Genomic DNA, 16,027 nt, shown 5'->3' with positions numbered 1-16,027 from the left:
CACTATAACTGTAACTGCATACTAACGACACTCCAGTCTGAAAAGCACAAACTGAACGAGTGACACAGGAATGATTACAAGTAAATTATACGGTGGAAAACAGATCACACGAGGTGTAAACTACAGGCATTTGACAAACAATTAGAACACACACAAGAGGAACGATAAACCACAGGCTAATAACTGCCGGTTGAGAGACGGATTATTACGTTTGATTCTTTGGTTAACCAGTGTTTGGTTGACAGAAACTTTTTGCCAGAGAATGTAAAACATTACATATGTGTAATTTGAATGTGTAAATAACCCTAAAAATAGTGGACAACCGACCATTTATAAAGTCTTTGTCATACTGCAGGGTCCTCTCATCGCCGGCCTCACCTATCCTTAATCACATCCGTTAGATGGCGCCAAGTGGCTGAAGACCATTGCCTTCAGTTGTAAATATCATCAAAGTCTTTGCCACTCCCCAGTCTTACTTGTCATGCTTGGTTGTTTTCCTATTATGTTCAAGGTCGTCGCACTTTGCTGATTACAAACTGAAAGGAAGACGCCCCTCGCAGCTTGTGAATGGGTCGAGAGTTTTTTTTTGATTTTTATTGTGTTTGTTGTTTTTTTGAGCGTTCTTTTACTGTTCCAAGGCGTACGTTGTTTTCTTCGTCATGTTGCACCTGACCCGGCTGCGTCACCCGCGTCAAATCAGCTTCATTTGCGTCAAGTCAACGAGAGCTGATTCACGTCGGTTTGGTTGACGTTGTTGTCGCAAATGCGTCGATTTGGTTGCACGCGGGTCCAGACTTTACGAGTTTGCCACTGTGAAGTTGATTTGCAATAACAAACCTTCACGATCGCTTAGTAGCGGCTAGTTGGTAGTTTAACAATGCTGGTTGTTTCCCTTATAGTCCACCGCCCTGCACGAATACTTTGCTTAGTTCTTGGGTGGGTTTAGTTTCTAAAGTTCCAAATTGTAGCTTTTAGCGTTTTGAAACGTTTTGTCATTGTCATGATTGCGGACCCACAAAGTGTGTGAATAACGCGTTTTTTAATTTGTAAACCTTAAAATTCTATCAAAGTTGTTTCTACATAGTTTCACTGTTTTAATTTACAGTGGGTAACCCCGGCGGTACATTGCTGAAGGTTTGTTCGCTTTTTGTCGTCAAGGGCGGTCATCCTTGACGGTGCATGCAAACGTGGCAACATTCATATTCACCGCGCCTTGTGCAGAAATTTAGCATAACTACCACCTGAGCATGTCTGAAAGCATCCAACCACGACGAAGGTCGCTTGGTTTCTTCAGATATGTCTTTGCTTGCATCGCGCGAGGGGCCATCCTACCAACTATCCTGGTATTTCGGTCACGAAATAAGTTTCTCTTTTTTTTGATTATTTTTTCGTTGAACCTTTTTTTTAAACACACTTTCACGAACAATGTGAGATATTTTTTCGAAAATTTCTAAATTTACAACACCCCAGGAGTTATTCATTTTCTTCGACACTTCTAACTGCTAAAGATTTTTAGCCCTGCATTGTTTCGGAAAATGCGACGCAACATTTTGTAAGTTTGCTCGATGGAAAAGAAATAAGTTTGCGCGGTTTCACTTCTCTATAAAAGATATAACTTTCCATCAACCAAGATTGGTTGTTTTACATGATGACAGACTTCAAATCAATGTAAAAAGGAAAGATTGTGTGACTGATTCTCAACAAATAGACTCAAATCTTTATTTTTTATGGACTGCCTTTGTTCAAAATCGCGATGTACCGGAAATATTTTTGATTTTTTTCATTACATAGGTGCTTTTTTCATAGGTGCTTGTTTCCCTCATGATTTTATCGTCCGGTACGGTGACAGCGCGTACTAACCCCTGTAGGATTGCTTACTAACCATTTTAACGTTTCTATGAACTGAAGTTTCCATGGTAACGTACATGACGTCAGTGAATTGCATCACGTTGTGAGGCAGTGATGTAATTCCCTGTGATCGTCATATTTGTTTTTGAATGTTTTTGCTCGTTCTTAAGCATTATGTGACGTTTTTAACTGGTAATTGCTCCTCGTCTAATGAAGTGTTGCTGGCTTCTCAGTTCACTTCTGTTTCCGGTTTTGGTTACTGAAAATTTAAACTTTTTTAAAGGTTTGTTTCATATAAAAATTTGTGATATTAACGTGCAAGTTTTCGCAGATTCTCTGTCTTTTGTTAGTGTAGGCTATGTCTGTGCACAACTGACGCATATAGGTATCATGGCCACGTGGCATCATTTGTACGCTGAGGTGGAGGTTTACATCCAGCACCTGTGTATACGTTTCCTGAGAATCTTGGCACAGCAACACGGGGCAGCTTTAGCACAAATTTCAATTATTTTACAGTAGTTTTTGATTGAAAAACGGCACTAACCCAAATTATAGAGAAAATGCTTGTTTTTGTGTTGCTTTCACGTTTGCTCATTTAGAATCAACACAAAAAAAAACATTTTGTTTTTATGTTTTCTATTTATATTTGATATTGAGGGTGAACTAATCTCAAAAGTAGTAAGTTATTGAAAAGCTTAGCTTCTATGTGTCAATGTCTTGATGACGTAAAACCCTTGTCGGCTACGTCACGTACTACGTCACCGTCTTGTACATAGATTGTTTTTACCTGTTGTTTTGCTTCACTTTTTACCTTGGAATAACTTTGACCAATCCGTAGATATCAACATCCACTTGAATTTGATTTGTTAGATTTAGTCATGGCAGTGGTAATTAGATTAGTTAGTTAGCAAACCGCGTTTGGCAGTTGCGATATTTGCATCAAATCAACGTTCCTTAACGTGAAATTTGTGCAAAATTGTAATTTTTCCATCTCGGTTCTGGTCGTGCAATGGGTGTTGTGACGTCACATAAGCATATTGTTTTCGCTATTTTTGTACAAATCTCGTTCCGTGAGCTTTTATCAATTTTCTTAAATAAACAAAGAAAGCAACAAATCCATTCGGTTTATTTTTGAACTTGAAACTAGGGTGAGATTTTAGCACTGGAGTTTAAAGTAAGTATCTTCTTCCTACAATCCCAGGATTCACGAAAATAAATATCTATATTGCCAGACGCCAGTGCCTTTCAACCCATGAGATGGTACGAACTTGCGCGGATGAAAGATATTGTAATGCGGATGACAAACGGGAGGCGGATGAAAAACGCTCATAATTTTTACTTTTCGTTTTGTGCAATAATTCAAATAAGCAATTATCCATGCGTCTGATTTTCTCATGCCAATTCAGTTTTTACTTTTTTATTGAGCTTCAGAGAACGAAGCAAACAAATTTTAAGTCAACGAAAAATGAAGTAAAATGATTGCTTCGAAACTCTCGCCTGTATCCAAATATGCAGACAGTCTTTGTTTTACATAACCTATTATATCAGTACTTTTCTACCTTTAAAACAACGGTAGGCACTTTTTTATTTCGCGAAAATTTCATCCTCACGACCTCACAAACCAAAACTACTTATACAATTGATTGAGTTTCGCTTTTAGCAGCATAATCGTTGCTTACTTCACTGTGTAGATTCTAACGATCTTTTTAAGCCTGATGCTGCGAGTTAGTTGTGGCAATATCGAATTACACGAGCTTTCGGAACACAGTTCCGTGGTCATGTGCTATGACGAATAATAATAATGTTATGGTTTTATTTATTGTCGCTCTACAACAGCTAAGGTCTTGTAGCGACAGGGCTCATTTTTAATTTGTATCAGGTTTACGATGTTATCACATTATTACCCGACTCATTCTCACTGCGCTATGCAGGATAGAACACAATCGGTACCGTTTTTAAAGTCTTCGGTTTGACCCGACCTGGAATCGATCTCAGATCTACCAGAGCCGAAGGCGAAACCACTCGGCCACTGAGCTGGTGCTATGACGAATGGTGTTGAATTCAGTGAGTGGTTCTTTCATGTGGCTCTTTGGTTTGGCTTGAGGCTGCCGGCTGTTGAGTTCACCTCGGTAACGGGGACATCACCGGATTAAAACTGGACTACTACTACTTAGGCGCTATTGTTGTGAAATTTTGTTGAATCAGTTGTTAGTAGATTAGGTGACGTAGTTCTTCCCTTTCGGCACGGTTATTGATTTTTGGATTTTGCTTGCTGATGAATATGGCCTCTTTGAAACGTAATTGTACCGCGTCATTTTCTCTGGCAATAATTTTAAATTCAAAGTCGGCGTGGCATTGTTGTTGATGATCAAAGACCGAACTTTTATCTGAACTAAGGTGTTCTTTGATGCTGGAGTGGAGTGGGCGGATCGTGCTGCCTATATAGCTTTTCCTGCATTTTTGCATGTGATCTTGTAGACTCAGTTCTTGGTGGTAGCCTACACATGTCGTCGTTCCGTAGTTGGCAGTTTTGCAGCCGGCAAGGTTCGGATTTTGTGGTTTTTTAAGTGCGTTTCGGAGGGTTCGTGAGCGTCGAAAGAGGCGGACTGGTAAGTCCAGGTCTTGGAAGATTTTTTTTATTTTACAATCCGCGTCGTCGCTCATATAAGGAAATTCAAAATGTATTGGGTTGTATGGTGTCTGAGGTGGGGGTTGTCTGCTTTGTCGTCGTCGTCTGGGTGGTTGCATTCGTCATAGCACATGACTAGGAAACTGTGTTCCGAAAGCTCGTGTAATTCGATATTCCCACAACTAACTCACAGCATCAGGTTTAAAAAGATCGTTAGAATCTACACAGTGAAACAAAACTACTTAGTTTGCAGCTATTTGCTTTCCATGTTTGTGGAATAACAATGTGAGTTTGTTCAAGAAAATCGTGCAACTAAGACGATTTTTAAGTTGATAGCTTAAGTTGTAATCGATTGATCTGAATTCAACTCTGATTTACTTCACTCGCTACTGCTTTCAGTAAGCAGGCTTCACAAGTTAAAGAAATTAGTAACAACAACAACCAGCACAATGGGCTGGTGAATTGAGTGCTTGCCGCTGCGTCGGTCGATGTGGATTTGATTCCACATTGGTCATACCAAAAGATCTTTTCAAACAACCGCTGAGCACTTTGCTCTCAGTGTCGAGGGATAACCCTGTTACTTTACGAGCTTTGCGAATTGCGTTCAATCCTTTGACAAAAAAAGCAGTTGATTGCAATTCTAAACTCTCAACCTTAGAGCCTGGGAAAGAATCCAAATTACTCAGCAAACAACAACGAAAATTATTATAATATATAAACATTAGGAGAAGTAGCATTTTTTAGTCAACCATCAGGTTTGATAAAGAAAAGTTTAATTAAAACAACTTTCAACAAATTATCTTTGTTGCGTGTTCTTCTTTCTCAAAGCACGCCCCTAAGCGGCTGAACTTGCAAAATATAAACGGAAAGATTCTCAGGGATTTGTTTCCCATCAAATCAGAAGGAAATCAATGCTGCTCATTGAAAAAAGTTTCGAGTCACAAGCAAGTGGAGCTAATATTTCTGGTTCATGAACTCTATTTCGTATCATCAGACAACTAGTGCTAGAAACGGAAATGGTTCTTCTAATCAATGACCAATCTATTTAGCCACTGAGAAGATTATTAGCATTGTATTCTAAACAATTTTATTATTGGGATGTTTATAAGGCAGTGGACTTAATACGTCGAACGTCAGACATATTAGTCATGACACAAAGGTCAAGACTGGGTTTTAATTATTGTTTAGTCTGACCACAAGCAAAGACCAGGAAATGACGGCGGCATCAATTCAAAGACGATTCTTCAACATCATCAAACTATAAAAAACGAAAACTTGAATCAAATGGAATTTTAAACTGTAGCAATGTAGCATCTTTTCTCAATGAAAGTCGACGTCAAAGTTTGGTTAGGAGAACGCGATGATTCGAATTGGGACCGGTCGTTCGAGCATTAACCATCTCTCCACTTGTCCTTTTTTATCTCAACTTTATGATATGGAAGCACAATTCACTCTTGTTAATCATGAGATGTCAAAGTAATCGTTGATTAAACGGGGGTGCGGTTTGTCGCTTTTTCAACTCAATTTCAATTAAAGATACTCTAAACTCCAAAAAAGGTGTTCTTGTACTAGGGGGCGTGCAAGAGGAAAGCGGTTAGACTTTTTCAGAAAATGAATATATTTTTGTTATTTTTCTCACTTTTTAATGAACTCACAGAAAATTATAAATTATCCGAAAAAATACCTTCATTGTTATTTTTGCAATTCGATGTGATGAGACAATCGTCAACTGAAGTTCCGATATTAGTCAGGTTTGTGGGGTCTAATTTGCTTAAGACAATTCTGTTTTGAAGATGCTTTGAAACTAACAGAAAAGAGTTCAAAATGTTATGAAAAACATCATCAAGATTCGGGAAAAGTTGCCTTTTCAAACCTGATGTTTTGTGAATAGGTTTTATACTGAGCATTGACAAAACAGAGTTTTTTAAACTATTTACAATCCTGAAAAAAACTTTAAAAATGCCAGAGATATATCAAAATGCCAAGGTCAAAGTAACCTGCCAAACGCATTAAACAATGTTCAAATCTTTTACGTTTAGCGTAACCGTCAATATGGCAATCCTGTTTGGCGTGCAAGATGAGGCCTAGCGGTTGGTTTGCAGTCTAGAATAAATGCTACATATTATAGTGACGTCCACGGTCTACTTCAGGGCTACTCAACTGGCGTACCGCGGTCCGAATCCGGATCTTCTGGGTGTTGATGGTGGACCTTGAGCTTTTGGAAGAATAACCTCATTGCCACGTTTCAAGGCTTCTTTAAACATATTTCTACTATGGGAGAGCGATTTATACTATGATTATCCTAGTTGCTGAGGGCTTCGACTCCCAGACTTCCCAACACGTTCTCAGAAATCCAGTTCGAGTTACATTTTACTAAAAAAAGTGGTTTGGTACAAATATCTTTTTGGTTTGGTTCATCTCCAACCCCACGAAAATTTTCTGCTTACGACGTCTGCGTAGTTAGGCCACCGTATAGCTACTCTAAATTCTGAGTTTGGCAACTATTGAGAAAAACTTCTTGAGCTTGATTTAAATTTGCTTAGTCTGAGGAAAGGACTCAAGTACGTGTGTTTCACGCTCTGTTTATTTACTTAACTGACGATTTTGAATATTTGTTGGCCAAAAGATGTAAGCTACAACGGCAAAGTGCACATTCGCACAAGCGCTTTACCGACGAACCAGAATGTTCCGGACCAGTAACTTTACTGCTCATGTATGAATCGTACCAGTAATTTTACTACCCATGTATGAACACCATAGCAGCGATTGTGGTAATTTAGGTAACAGGATAGTTTTGTTTCAATTATGGTTCTCTACTACAGCTCTAAAGCACTTCCAGGAGTGTCGCTCTCTAGGTTTATGCCAGGGGAAAACCAAGCTAAAAAAACCCTACTAACCACATCCTTATTACAAAATAAACGAGGTGTTTTGGTGCTCAAATGAAAGCAAAAGTGGTCACCTCTCTCTTTCATTAGTAGGACTGGATTCAAGTAAAGGATTTTTTACTTAATTAATAAGTAAAGAGTAACATATTATTTAAGTTACTTAAGTAATTCAAGTAATAAAAAAATCTGCAATTTACCCGAGCATAAACAATGTAACTGTAAAAGAGGTAGGCATAAGCCTATATGCAAATTTACAATGTTCATATCATGATTCTTTTTGTCGATATTGTAGCGGCAAGATGGGCAATTGCAATATCATTAGTTACTGGTAATAATGATTAATGAAGTTTTAACAAAAGCAATCTATCAAACAAGCCATAATAAATAAAAATAAATGGCCCAGTCATTACAGTTAGGCTACCAAGTTAAATTACACTTGTATGTACCTCTCTCACTGGCTCTGGAAATGACTTTTCAGAAAAGCACAAAGAATCAACCTTAATGTGACTAAACGAAGATCCGAGTTCAGAGACAAATAGTCCAGCAACACAAGCATCTTTCAGTCTCAACTGAAGATGGTGAGAGAGAGGCAAGGCAGGTATTAGGATGTTTAGATCTTTGAGACACTCTTCGGGAGCTTCGTAAAAAACGATTTCCTTTTTTATGTGAGCCAAGACATTTTCTTGGACTGGACGCAAAAGGAGTTTTTAGCCTGCAGATAGAACTTCATTCAATATTTCTGCTTTGGATTTTTTCTCCGGGTGTTTTTTGTTGATATCATGGTCACTTTTATCAACTCCAATGTTCCCCTTAGGAAAATGTATGATGTCATCTTGACCAGATCATTTTTCTTCAGATAAATCAAGAAAGAAGAATCCACCATCCGATCATCATGATCTGGAGCCTCCAAGTTACTTACATGGCAAGCCCACAAATTCTTACATTTTTCCTTGCTTTGATCCTTTTTGTTACTTTAGCGAACAATCCCATTGATATGGGCCCTTTCGTTTTCATGAATATGTTGAAGACGTATTCAAACAACTTCTATTTTCATCATTGTAACATCTCTCTGGCAAATGGTATGCTCTTGCTTCAATTATGTCAAGGCCTTCGCCAAATCACAAGAAATTCTGATCCTTTGTTCATTCAGACTCTTTAAATCCCTGTTGAAAAGTGCAAGAGGCAGCCTATAAATACAGTATTTGCTTTTAGTTTCCAGCTTTTTTATATTACTCTAGGCCCACATTAAAATTTCAAGTAATTGCGAATTACTTAAGTAAGTAACAAGTAAAGGTTTTTAATAATTTAATTAATTATTAAATTAATAATATGATATAGTAATAGTATAATTAATAATAATAATTAAATTACTTAATTACAGTACTTAATTGAATCCAGCCCTTTCATTATCAATATTGCTATTCCAAGAGCGCGCACAAATTACTATACTTGCCAGCTGTTACTGCTAGAAAGAAGAACATACAAAAAACTTTCTTTAAAAGTTTCGTGTGTTACGCCACAAATTGAAGCGTGTGGCTACATCGGCTGTTCGTTTGTTTTATGACCCTGCCCTATGGCAATAATATATCACTTTATCTGGCCAATTTTGTTTTCTGTAAACGCGGTTTTTGACATAGATTTTCAGCAAGTATATGACATTTGTTAACCGTTTTCTCTCTTCCCCGGTCAATCAGGCCTACAAAAACACACAAGCAAGCATTAGAGGCCCAGCTCGTGTCAGCGATTAAATTTATTACCTACAAGAAGTAGGGTACGCAAGGGGCATTGGAGTATGGTCCCGTAAACGATAAAACATTTGAAGATTTGATTTGTTATTGGATAACATCAGTAATCTGTATAATAGAATTCAATTTTCTCAGACAATGGTAAAAAGCTGAATTCATGAATCAATACCTCTATCCCCTGAGATGTATACGTCTCATATCTAACCACAAATAAAGTTGATAAGTAGAAAAGTCTCAATTGAAACGCGGACACTCAACAATGACATAGCCGAACTTTCAATTAAAGTAGTTTGCTAAGCCGGCTTTTATAATTTGAAAGTTGGCGCTAAACTGTGATCTAATCATGGGTCTTTCGGTGGTCCTTTCTTTCAAACTGCACAAGATCATAAAAAAGCAATATTTTGTTCTTCAAAACCGCAGGAAAAATTTGCTAAAGAAAATGCTGCATAGCATTGCATGAGAGGTTTCCAAGTATGATGGATTACTGAGAGCTAACGTTTAGAAATTGTGTTGTCCCGAAAATGACCTCCAAGCAGTGTGGATGAATTTCAAACTGATATATGAAAAAGTTCATTTTCTTCACATTTGTTCACTGTACAAGAGGTTAGATTTTACATGCTGTTGGTAGTCTATAAAGCTCAAAAGCTCAAAGCAGTGGCGGATTCGGAGGAGGGAGTGAACTTGGTAACGTGGTCCCCCCAAGTGCTGTATTCGTAAAAAAAAGCACAGGGTATACTGTCAGACTTGCCAAAATAATCAATAATACACAACTTGCAAATACTTATCTTTATTCTACCATAACACGAATTATCAACATCAAAATTGGGCGAGAGATACAAAATTATTTATTTTTGGAAAACCAGAGGGCATACTATAGTTGCTCGAAAAAGCAGAGAGTATACTGCGTATACCGCCGTATACCCTCGAATACAGCACTGGTCCCCCCTAAAAACAAAAAGGAAAAAACTTGTAATTTTTCTCCCTTTTTGCAAAATTTTCTCGCTCGTTTGATTTACTTTTGATAATCGTCGGCCACATTTGGCACGCAGGGTTTCAGCAGTGGATGGTTGGTTGGTTTTGAATCTTCATCCTCGGATTGACAAAGCCTTGATAGGTTATTCCTGGTAGTTTCGCGTACTTGTAAAGGCTTTTGCCGCAGGGTCGGTTACCGAGAAGTTTCCGATTGTTGAAGTGTTGCTGCTGGAGAATTGTTCTATCTGCTTGTTGCCACTGAATGGAGAGCAGTCCTGAAATGCGTTGCTCAAGCGCTCACCACGAGAACCAAACCAGAGCCGCGTGATCTTGAGCCGGGCACGTAACTACTGAGCTAACGGGGTGGACAAATTTAAGGGATAGACATTATTTACGTGCCTTTCAAAATCAAAAAAGGAATGTAATATTCCGAAGTTAACACATTATTCACTCAACGAGTTATAGGCTACAATTAAATTGACTTATTTAAGTGTGAGCATGGCCACCATGGTGTGAGTTAGGCTATGAGATGAAATGTGTTGGTATAAAGTTCGGCCACCTCGACAAATTTGCAAACTTTAATTGAAAGACTACACAACAGTACAACACTATGCAAACCTTCTACAAATAAATTAATGAATTCCTTCTGCGGTCGTGAAAGAAAATTTAAAAAATTAAAATGTTGCACAATTCGTAGGCTACAGTTTGTTACACAAACTTTTACGAATGTCCAGATAGGGTGAATTTGGTCAAATGCAAAGTGTAAATTTTGATTAAAAAACCATAGGCCGATTGGGCCTAAAAGTTCACAACAAGCTACTAAAACAAAGTTAATCTGTCCAAGTTTTCTGGGGGGCAAGCCTCTCAGACCTTTTGCTACACTGTTTGTTTTTTCAGATCGCAACTGTTACGTTGTCCATTTGTCTTACAGACTTAATTTTGCTGAAACTTTGGTGCCCCTCTAAAAACGTTGTATAGACCCGCGCCTGCTTTAAAGTGCTTGGCGTTGAGTCACGTCCATTGAGGGTTTAGTAGCGGCTACTAAATATTAAAAAGACTGAGGAGTGTTCGAAATAAAAATCCTTAGAATATTCTTGAAATAAAGTTTTGTTTCTGCTCAAAGCATTAGTTGGCTTGATTGTATTTTGTATTAATCGTTTTAGTCTTGAAGTTGCTTTGATTCGAATCAAAAATGTTCAATATTATACTTTATTTTGTACCGTGGTTCGTACAAGATGCTTTCATTTTATTTCGTTTCGTTTGAACAAAAATCGTTTCAAAAATTCCTAATTTTATTCCAGTTCCGCCTCAACAGCACCTCTACTGCATTTTTTGCAAGACACGATTTTTTCAATAATTTAATTGCTACTTGTAGGGAATGAGAAATATTACGCTTTGATGCTGCAAATTTACCTTATAAGGTTTGTCTAACCCCGGCAAAAAGAATAACCACTGAGAAATCGTGAAGGCAGCAAAAAAGGTTTCAACTTGCTGCGACAAACGCGTCTAGTCTTCAGTGGTCTTCAGTGAAGGACGCTTCTCAGTTCTTGTTCAACGATTGTGCTTAGGCTACTCACAGATAAGAAAAAAAAAATTATACAGCATCTACTATACTAGTATATACTTTTTGCTTAAAAGGCCTGTAATGTTGATTTTACAATTCGAGACCTAATGTTTCTTTTTTCACAAGTGAGCGTAGGCAATAGTTTGACTGAAGTAATCAGGTGTTCAGTGAAGGATATAGACAATGTTCGTATACGGTTAGATGAAAACTAAAGTACATCACAATGATGTTTGTTTAGACCAGACATGTGCAACCGGCGGCCAACACGCGATGCCCAGGATAATACCAAAAGTGATACTGTATACTAGCCATATCAAGTTATATCTCATTGTTTCCAGCATTGGCGGTAGAACCAGATTGAGGAAGACACAGAATGAATCCTAAAAACTTTGCGAATAGCATCCTTATCTTCGCATCAAAGCAAGTGTACATTTTCGTGAACAGTGTAATGTTACGCTGAAGCTTTGTGATATAATAACGCTGCCTTGCAATTTTACAATGCAAGTTTAGCACTTAGAAGTGTGTAGAACGGTGTTGCCAACCTTGCGGTTTTCTCGTAACTTTAGCCTTCTATTTTTTTAAATTTGAGAATTGCTTGTTTTTTTTCAATTAGCTTTTTTTAGTTTTTGGGCTTGATTTTGAAATCGAAACTGAGAACGTTTTGTTGTGTAGTCAATATTCCGCCATTTCCCAATTGTCATGCTTTGAAAATAATGGTCGCTTGAAAACTGGGGACATAGTGAGTAACTGAGCTTAGTAAATTCCCGGTGAAAATTCGTCACAGTATTGCTGTAGTGTAGACTGTAGAGAGCATGTCACTACCGTTTTGGGAACGTTTTTAGGTCTTTGGGAACAAACATTGTAACGACAAGGCAGGGCGTACAGAAAACTTTCTCTGACGGGTGACGGCGAAGCCCTACACCTCTTTTATTTGTCTAGATTACGTTACAACAATTCATACTTGTAAAAATGACGTTAGTGAGATCTGGTTTTTAGAGATCACTTTGACTTTGCGAAAAATTACCAATTTCTGCTGACCTGCGTATTTTGGGGCTTGTTTTTACGCAATAATCTACTTTAATTAGAAAAAGATACCAAATTTTCTTCTAAAAAAATTAATGCAGCGCGTTATCATTCAAAGTTTCATATTTGGCCCGCGAGTAAAGAAGGTTGCACAATGCACATGCCTGATTTAGACTATCCACGAGCAACAAGGGCGCTTCTCCATCGCTTGTTATGTTGCAATCTAATTGAAACAATAAATTGATTTCCGTGAGATTGACACGTCCTAGGCAAAATGAAAACTTAGCTAACAGTATGAAAGGAAAATTAGTTGAATTGATTAAATGTAGGAGTTTGGCAAGATGCCAACAAAGCCAGTTGAGAAAGTAGAACCTTGGCTTTCCAGAGTGTTGTACTGACAGTAAAATAGCTGATACTGGTGTGCACTGTGGATTTGAAATAAAATTTATATTTGAAAGGTTGTCAAAATTTGAAAAAATTAAAGCAAACTTTTGAAAAACTGTGCAAGCTCACTGCAAAGTCAGTCTTTCCTTCCTTGACCCCAACCATGCAATGGATGGTGGACCAACTTCGTCTCATTGTGGCCGCCTGGTTTGAACAAATGAAAAGGATTGGTTTCTATCAAGTTCAATCTATACATTGGAATAACCGTATGCTTTGAAGGATGAACAAGACTTAACCACGTTTTTGTCAAATTACGTCGAGTTAGGTTTTTAAAATGTGTTCTGTTAAGCCACGATCTTCTCCCAACTCAAAAGCACAAGGCGTTGTCTACAAAGTAAATTGAATAAAACTGCAGTTGAGTGCTTTCAGAAATGATTTCTTTAATCAATTGCAAATTCTTGAGCATACGAATTGTATTTGCTGTGTCAGACTTACACCATCATTCGACCAAACCCGACACGGATAATTTAGCCAGTCTTGTCACTTCGCATGTCGGCCCCTCAAGGCATCATCTGCACCTGCAGTATGTTGAAAAATCGCACATTGTTACGACAACGTTTCATGACGTGTTTTTTGCTTTGCTATTTTTGATCAATCAAATAAGAGAACAGTGATCGCCATTTCGCCAGAGTTGTCTTTTTCACAATATTTTAACTTCGTCAAACGTAGAAACGATGCAAGAATCGGAAATTTAGTGATTTGTTTCGCCAGTGGTTGAAAGCCGTCACCAGAGGAATTGAAGCGGCAAAGCGAAGATAAAGGCTTCAGTTGGTAGCTCGTTGAGTAACGTCGCAATACGTTTAAGCGATGTGTAAATCTACTTTAAATTCCTTCCATACTGACGTCAAGAAATACAAGAATCAGTCAGTCAATCCATCTTTTGGTATCAATGCTTAAAAAAAGTATATTGAAGATTTTGTAGTTTTAGAATTTTCTTTTTTTTGAGTAGAGAACATCCTCTCAAAACGAGTGGTCAAAAACAGAGTAAAACTGTACCATTTGTTTATGAACAGGTTGTGTTTACCTGCAAATGGAGACATCCTTCATGACCCAAAAGATGTAACTCAGAGATGGGAGGAATATATACAGGACCTCTTTCGGGATGCAAGCAGAAGCAAGCTTACTGAAGATGCATCTCGAGATGTGACAGGTCCACCGATCTTGAAAGCCGAAGTTATGTGGGCTCTGCATCAAATGAAAACAGGAAAAGCAGCTGGGCCAGATGAAATCTGTGTGGAAATGCTTAAAGCTCTAGACGAAGAAGGAATAGACATCATATGGAAGCTCTTAGACAGAATATATGAAAGTGGTGTGATTCCTGAGGACATGTTGAAATCAGTATTCATTGCACTACCCAAAGTTCCAGGAACACTTGATTGCGACAAACATCGCACTATTAGTCTGATCTCACACACTGTGAAATTGCTGCTAAAGATCATCCTCCAACGCTTAAGAAGGCAATTGCTTCCAGAAATAGGGGGCAATCAATTTGGCTTCATGAAAGACAGGGGAACAACCAACGCAATCTTCACGATGAGAATGCTTGGTGAAAGAGCAATCGAAGTCCAGCAAGACCTATATCTAGCATTTGTAGATTTTAAAAAAGCCTTCGATAAAGTTCGTCACGAACAGCTTTTTGAGATGCTGAACAACATTAACGTTGATCACAAGGACCTGCGCATAATTAAGAATGTGTATTACCAACAACAAGCTGCAGTTCGCCTACCTGAAGGTCTGTCTAGATATTTTGAAATTCAACGTGGGGTCAGACAAGGCTGTGTGATGTCACCAGATCTGTTTAACTTGTATAGTGAAATGATTCTCAGAGAAATAGAAGGTATTGATGAGGGAGTTTTAGTGAACGGCATCTCATTAAACAATATTCGCTATGCTGATGACACTGTGCTCATAGCGACATCCCCGGATGGTTTACAAACACTAATTAACAAAACTTCAGACATCAGTGCAAAATATGGAATTGAAATTAATGACAAAAAAACAAAATGCATGACTATCTCCAAACAAAGTCCTGAACCCCACTTTGTACTTCACCAGGGAGGCAACACAATTGAACAAGTGTCTTCTTTCAACTATCTTGGTTCTCTCTTAACAGCGGACGCACGATGTAAGAAAGAGATACGAAGAAGAATAGGCCTAGCTAAAGACGCTTTTAATAGACTACGACCTATTCTATTGGATCGCAAGCTTTCTATTCTTCTGAAGGTGCGACTTCTCAAAGTGTTAGTGTGGTCTGTTCTCCAGTATGGTTGTGAAACATGGACTTTCAACACAGAAACTAGGCGTAACATTGAAGCAGCAGAAATGTGGTTTTACAGAAGAATGCTCAGGATTTCATATACTGATCACATCACAAATGCAGAAGTTTTGAACCAAGTACATCAAGATAAGGAACTATTGAACAACATAACTCAAAGGCAACTCAAATTTCTCGGTCACATTATCAGAAAGGAAGATTTCGAAAATCTCTGTCTAAGCGGCCGCCTTCTCGGGAAACGTGCTCGTGGCAGACAAAGAACAACATTTATATCCAATTTCAATACATCAATCAGCCAACCAAGAACACTTTGGGACACTGCGCGACAAAGGGAACACTGGAAAAATTTACGAACTGAGCATCTAGTTCATCAAAGGCCGCATCGGCTATGATACTGTTGATGATGATGTGTTTACCTGTTTCAGCCCCCTTGATAAAGTCAGTCGTGGTTGAGAAGGAACGATCTTTCTGGCGTCAGCACTACTTGACTACTCACTATAGAACAGCGAGCATTGTGTTTCGCTAACTATACCGGCAGGGTTTTTTTAAGGTTTGGTTTGGGTGATCGCTAAGTAGTTTTAAGAGACCGCAAGTGTTTCATTTAAATACCAAAAAATAGCCATATTTGCTTAAGACATAGCG

General features: G+C 38.2%; 1 protein-coding gene across 3 annotated transcripts in view; it reads left to right on the top strand.

Annotated features, from left to right (window-relative positions):
- The window catches only part of LOC145771990 (RNA-binding protein Musashi homolog 1-like), a 31,406-nt gene extending 28,441 nt beyond the window's left edge, over positions 1-2,965 (top strand). For all 3 annotated transcript variants that reach the window (XM_082583786.1, XM_082583784.1, XM_082583785.1), the window contains one exon: positions 356-2,965. In XM_082583786.1, coding sequence (XP_082439912.1) covers positions 356-388 — 33 coding nt within the window. In that variant the 3' untranslated portion in view covers positions 389-2,965. The remainder of the gene's footprint in view (positions 1-355) is intronic.
- Positions 2,966-16,027: the final 13,062 nt, after the last annotated feature.

The sequence above is a fragment of the Aplidium turbinatum genome, chromosome 6 (assembly GCF_918807975.1).
Source record: "Aplidium turbinatum chromosome 6, kaAplTurb1.1, whole genome shotgun sequence".
Lineage (NCBI taxonomy): Eukaryota > Metazoa > Chordata > Ascidiacea > Aplousobranchia > Polyclinidae > Aplidium > Aplidium turbinatum.
The sequence above is the reverse complement of the archived record's forward strand: the minus strand, read 5'-3'. Positions and strand labels throughout refer to the sequence as shown.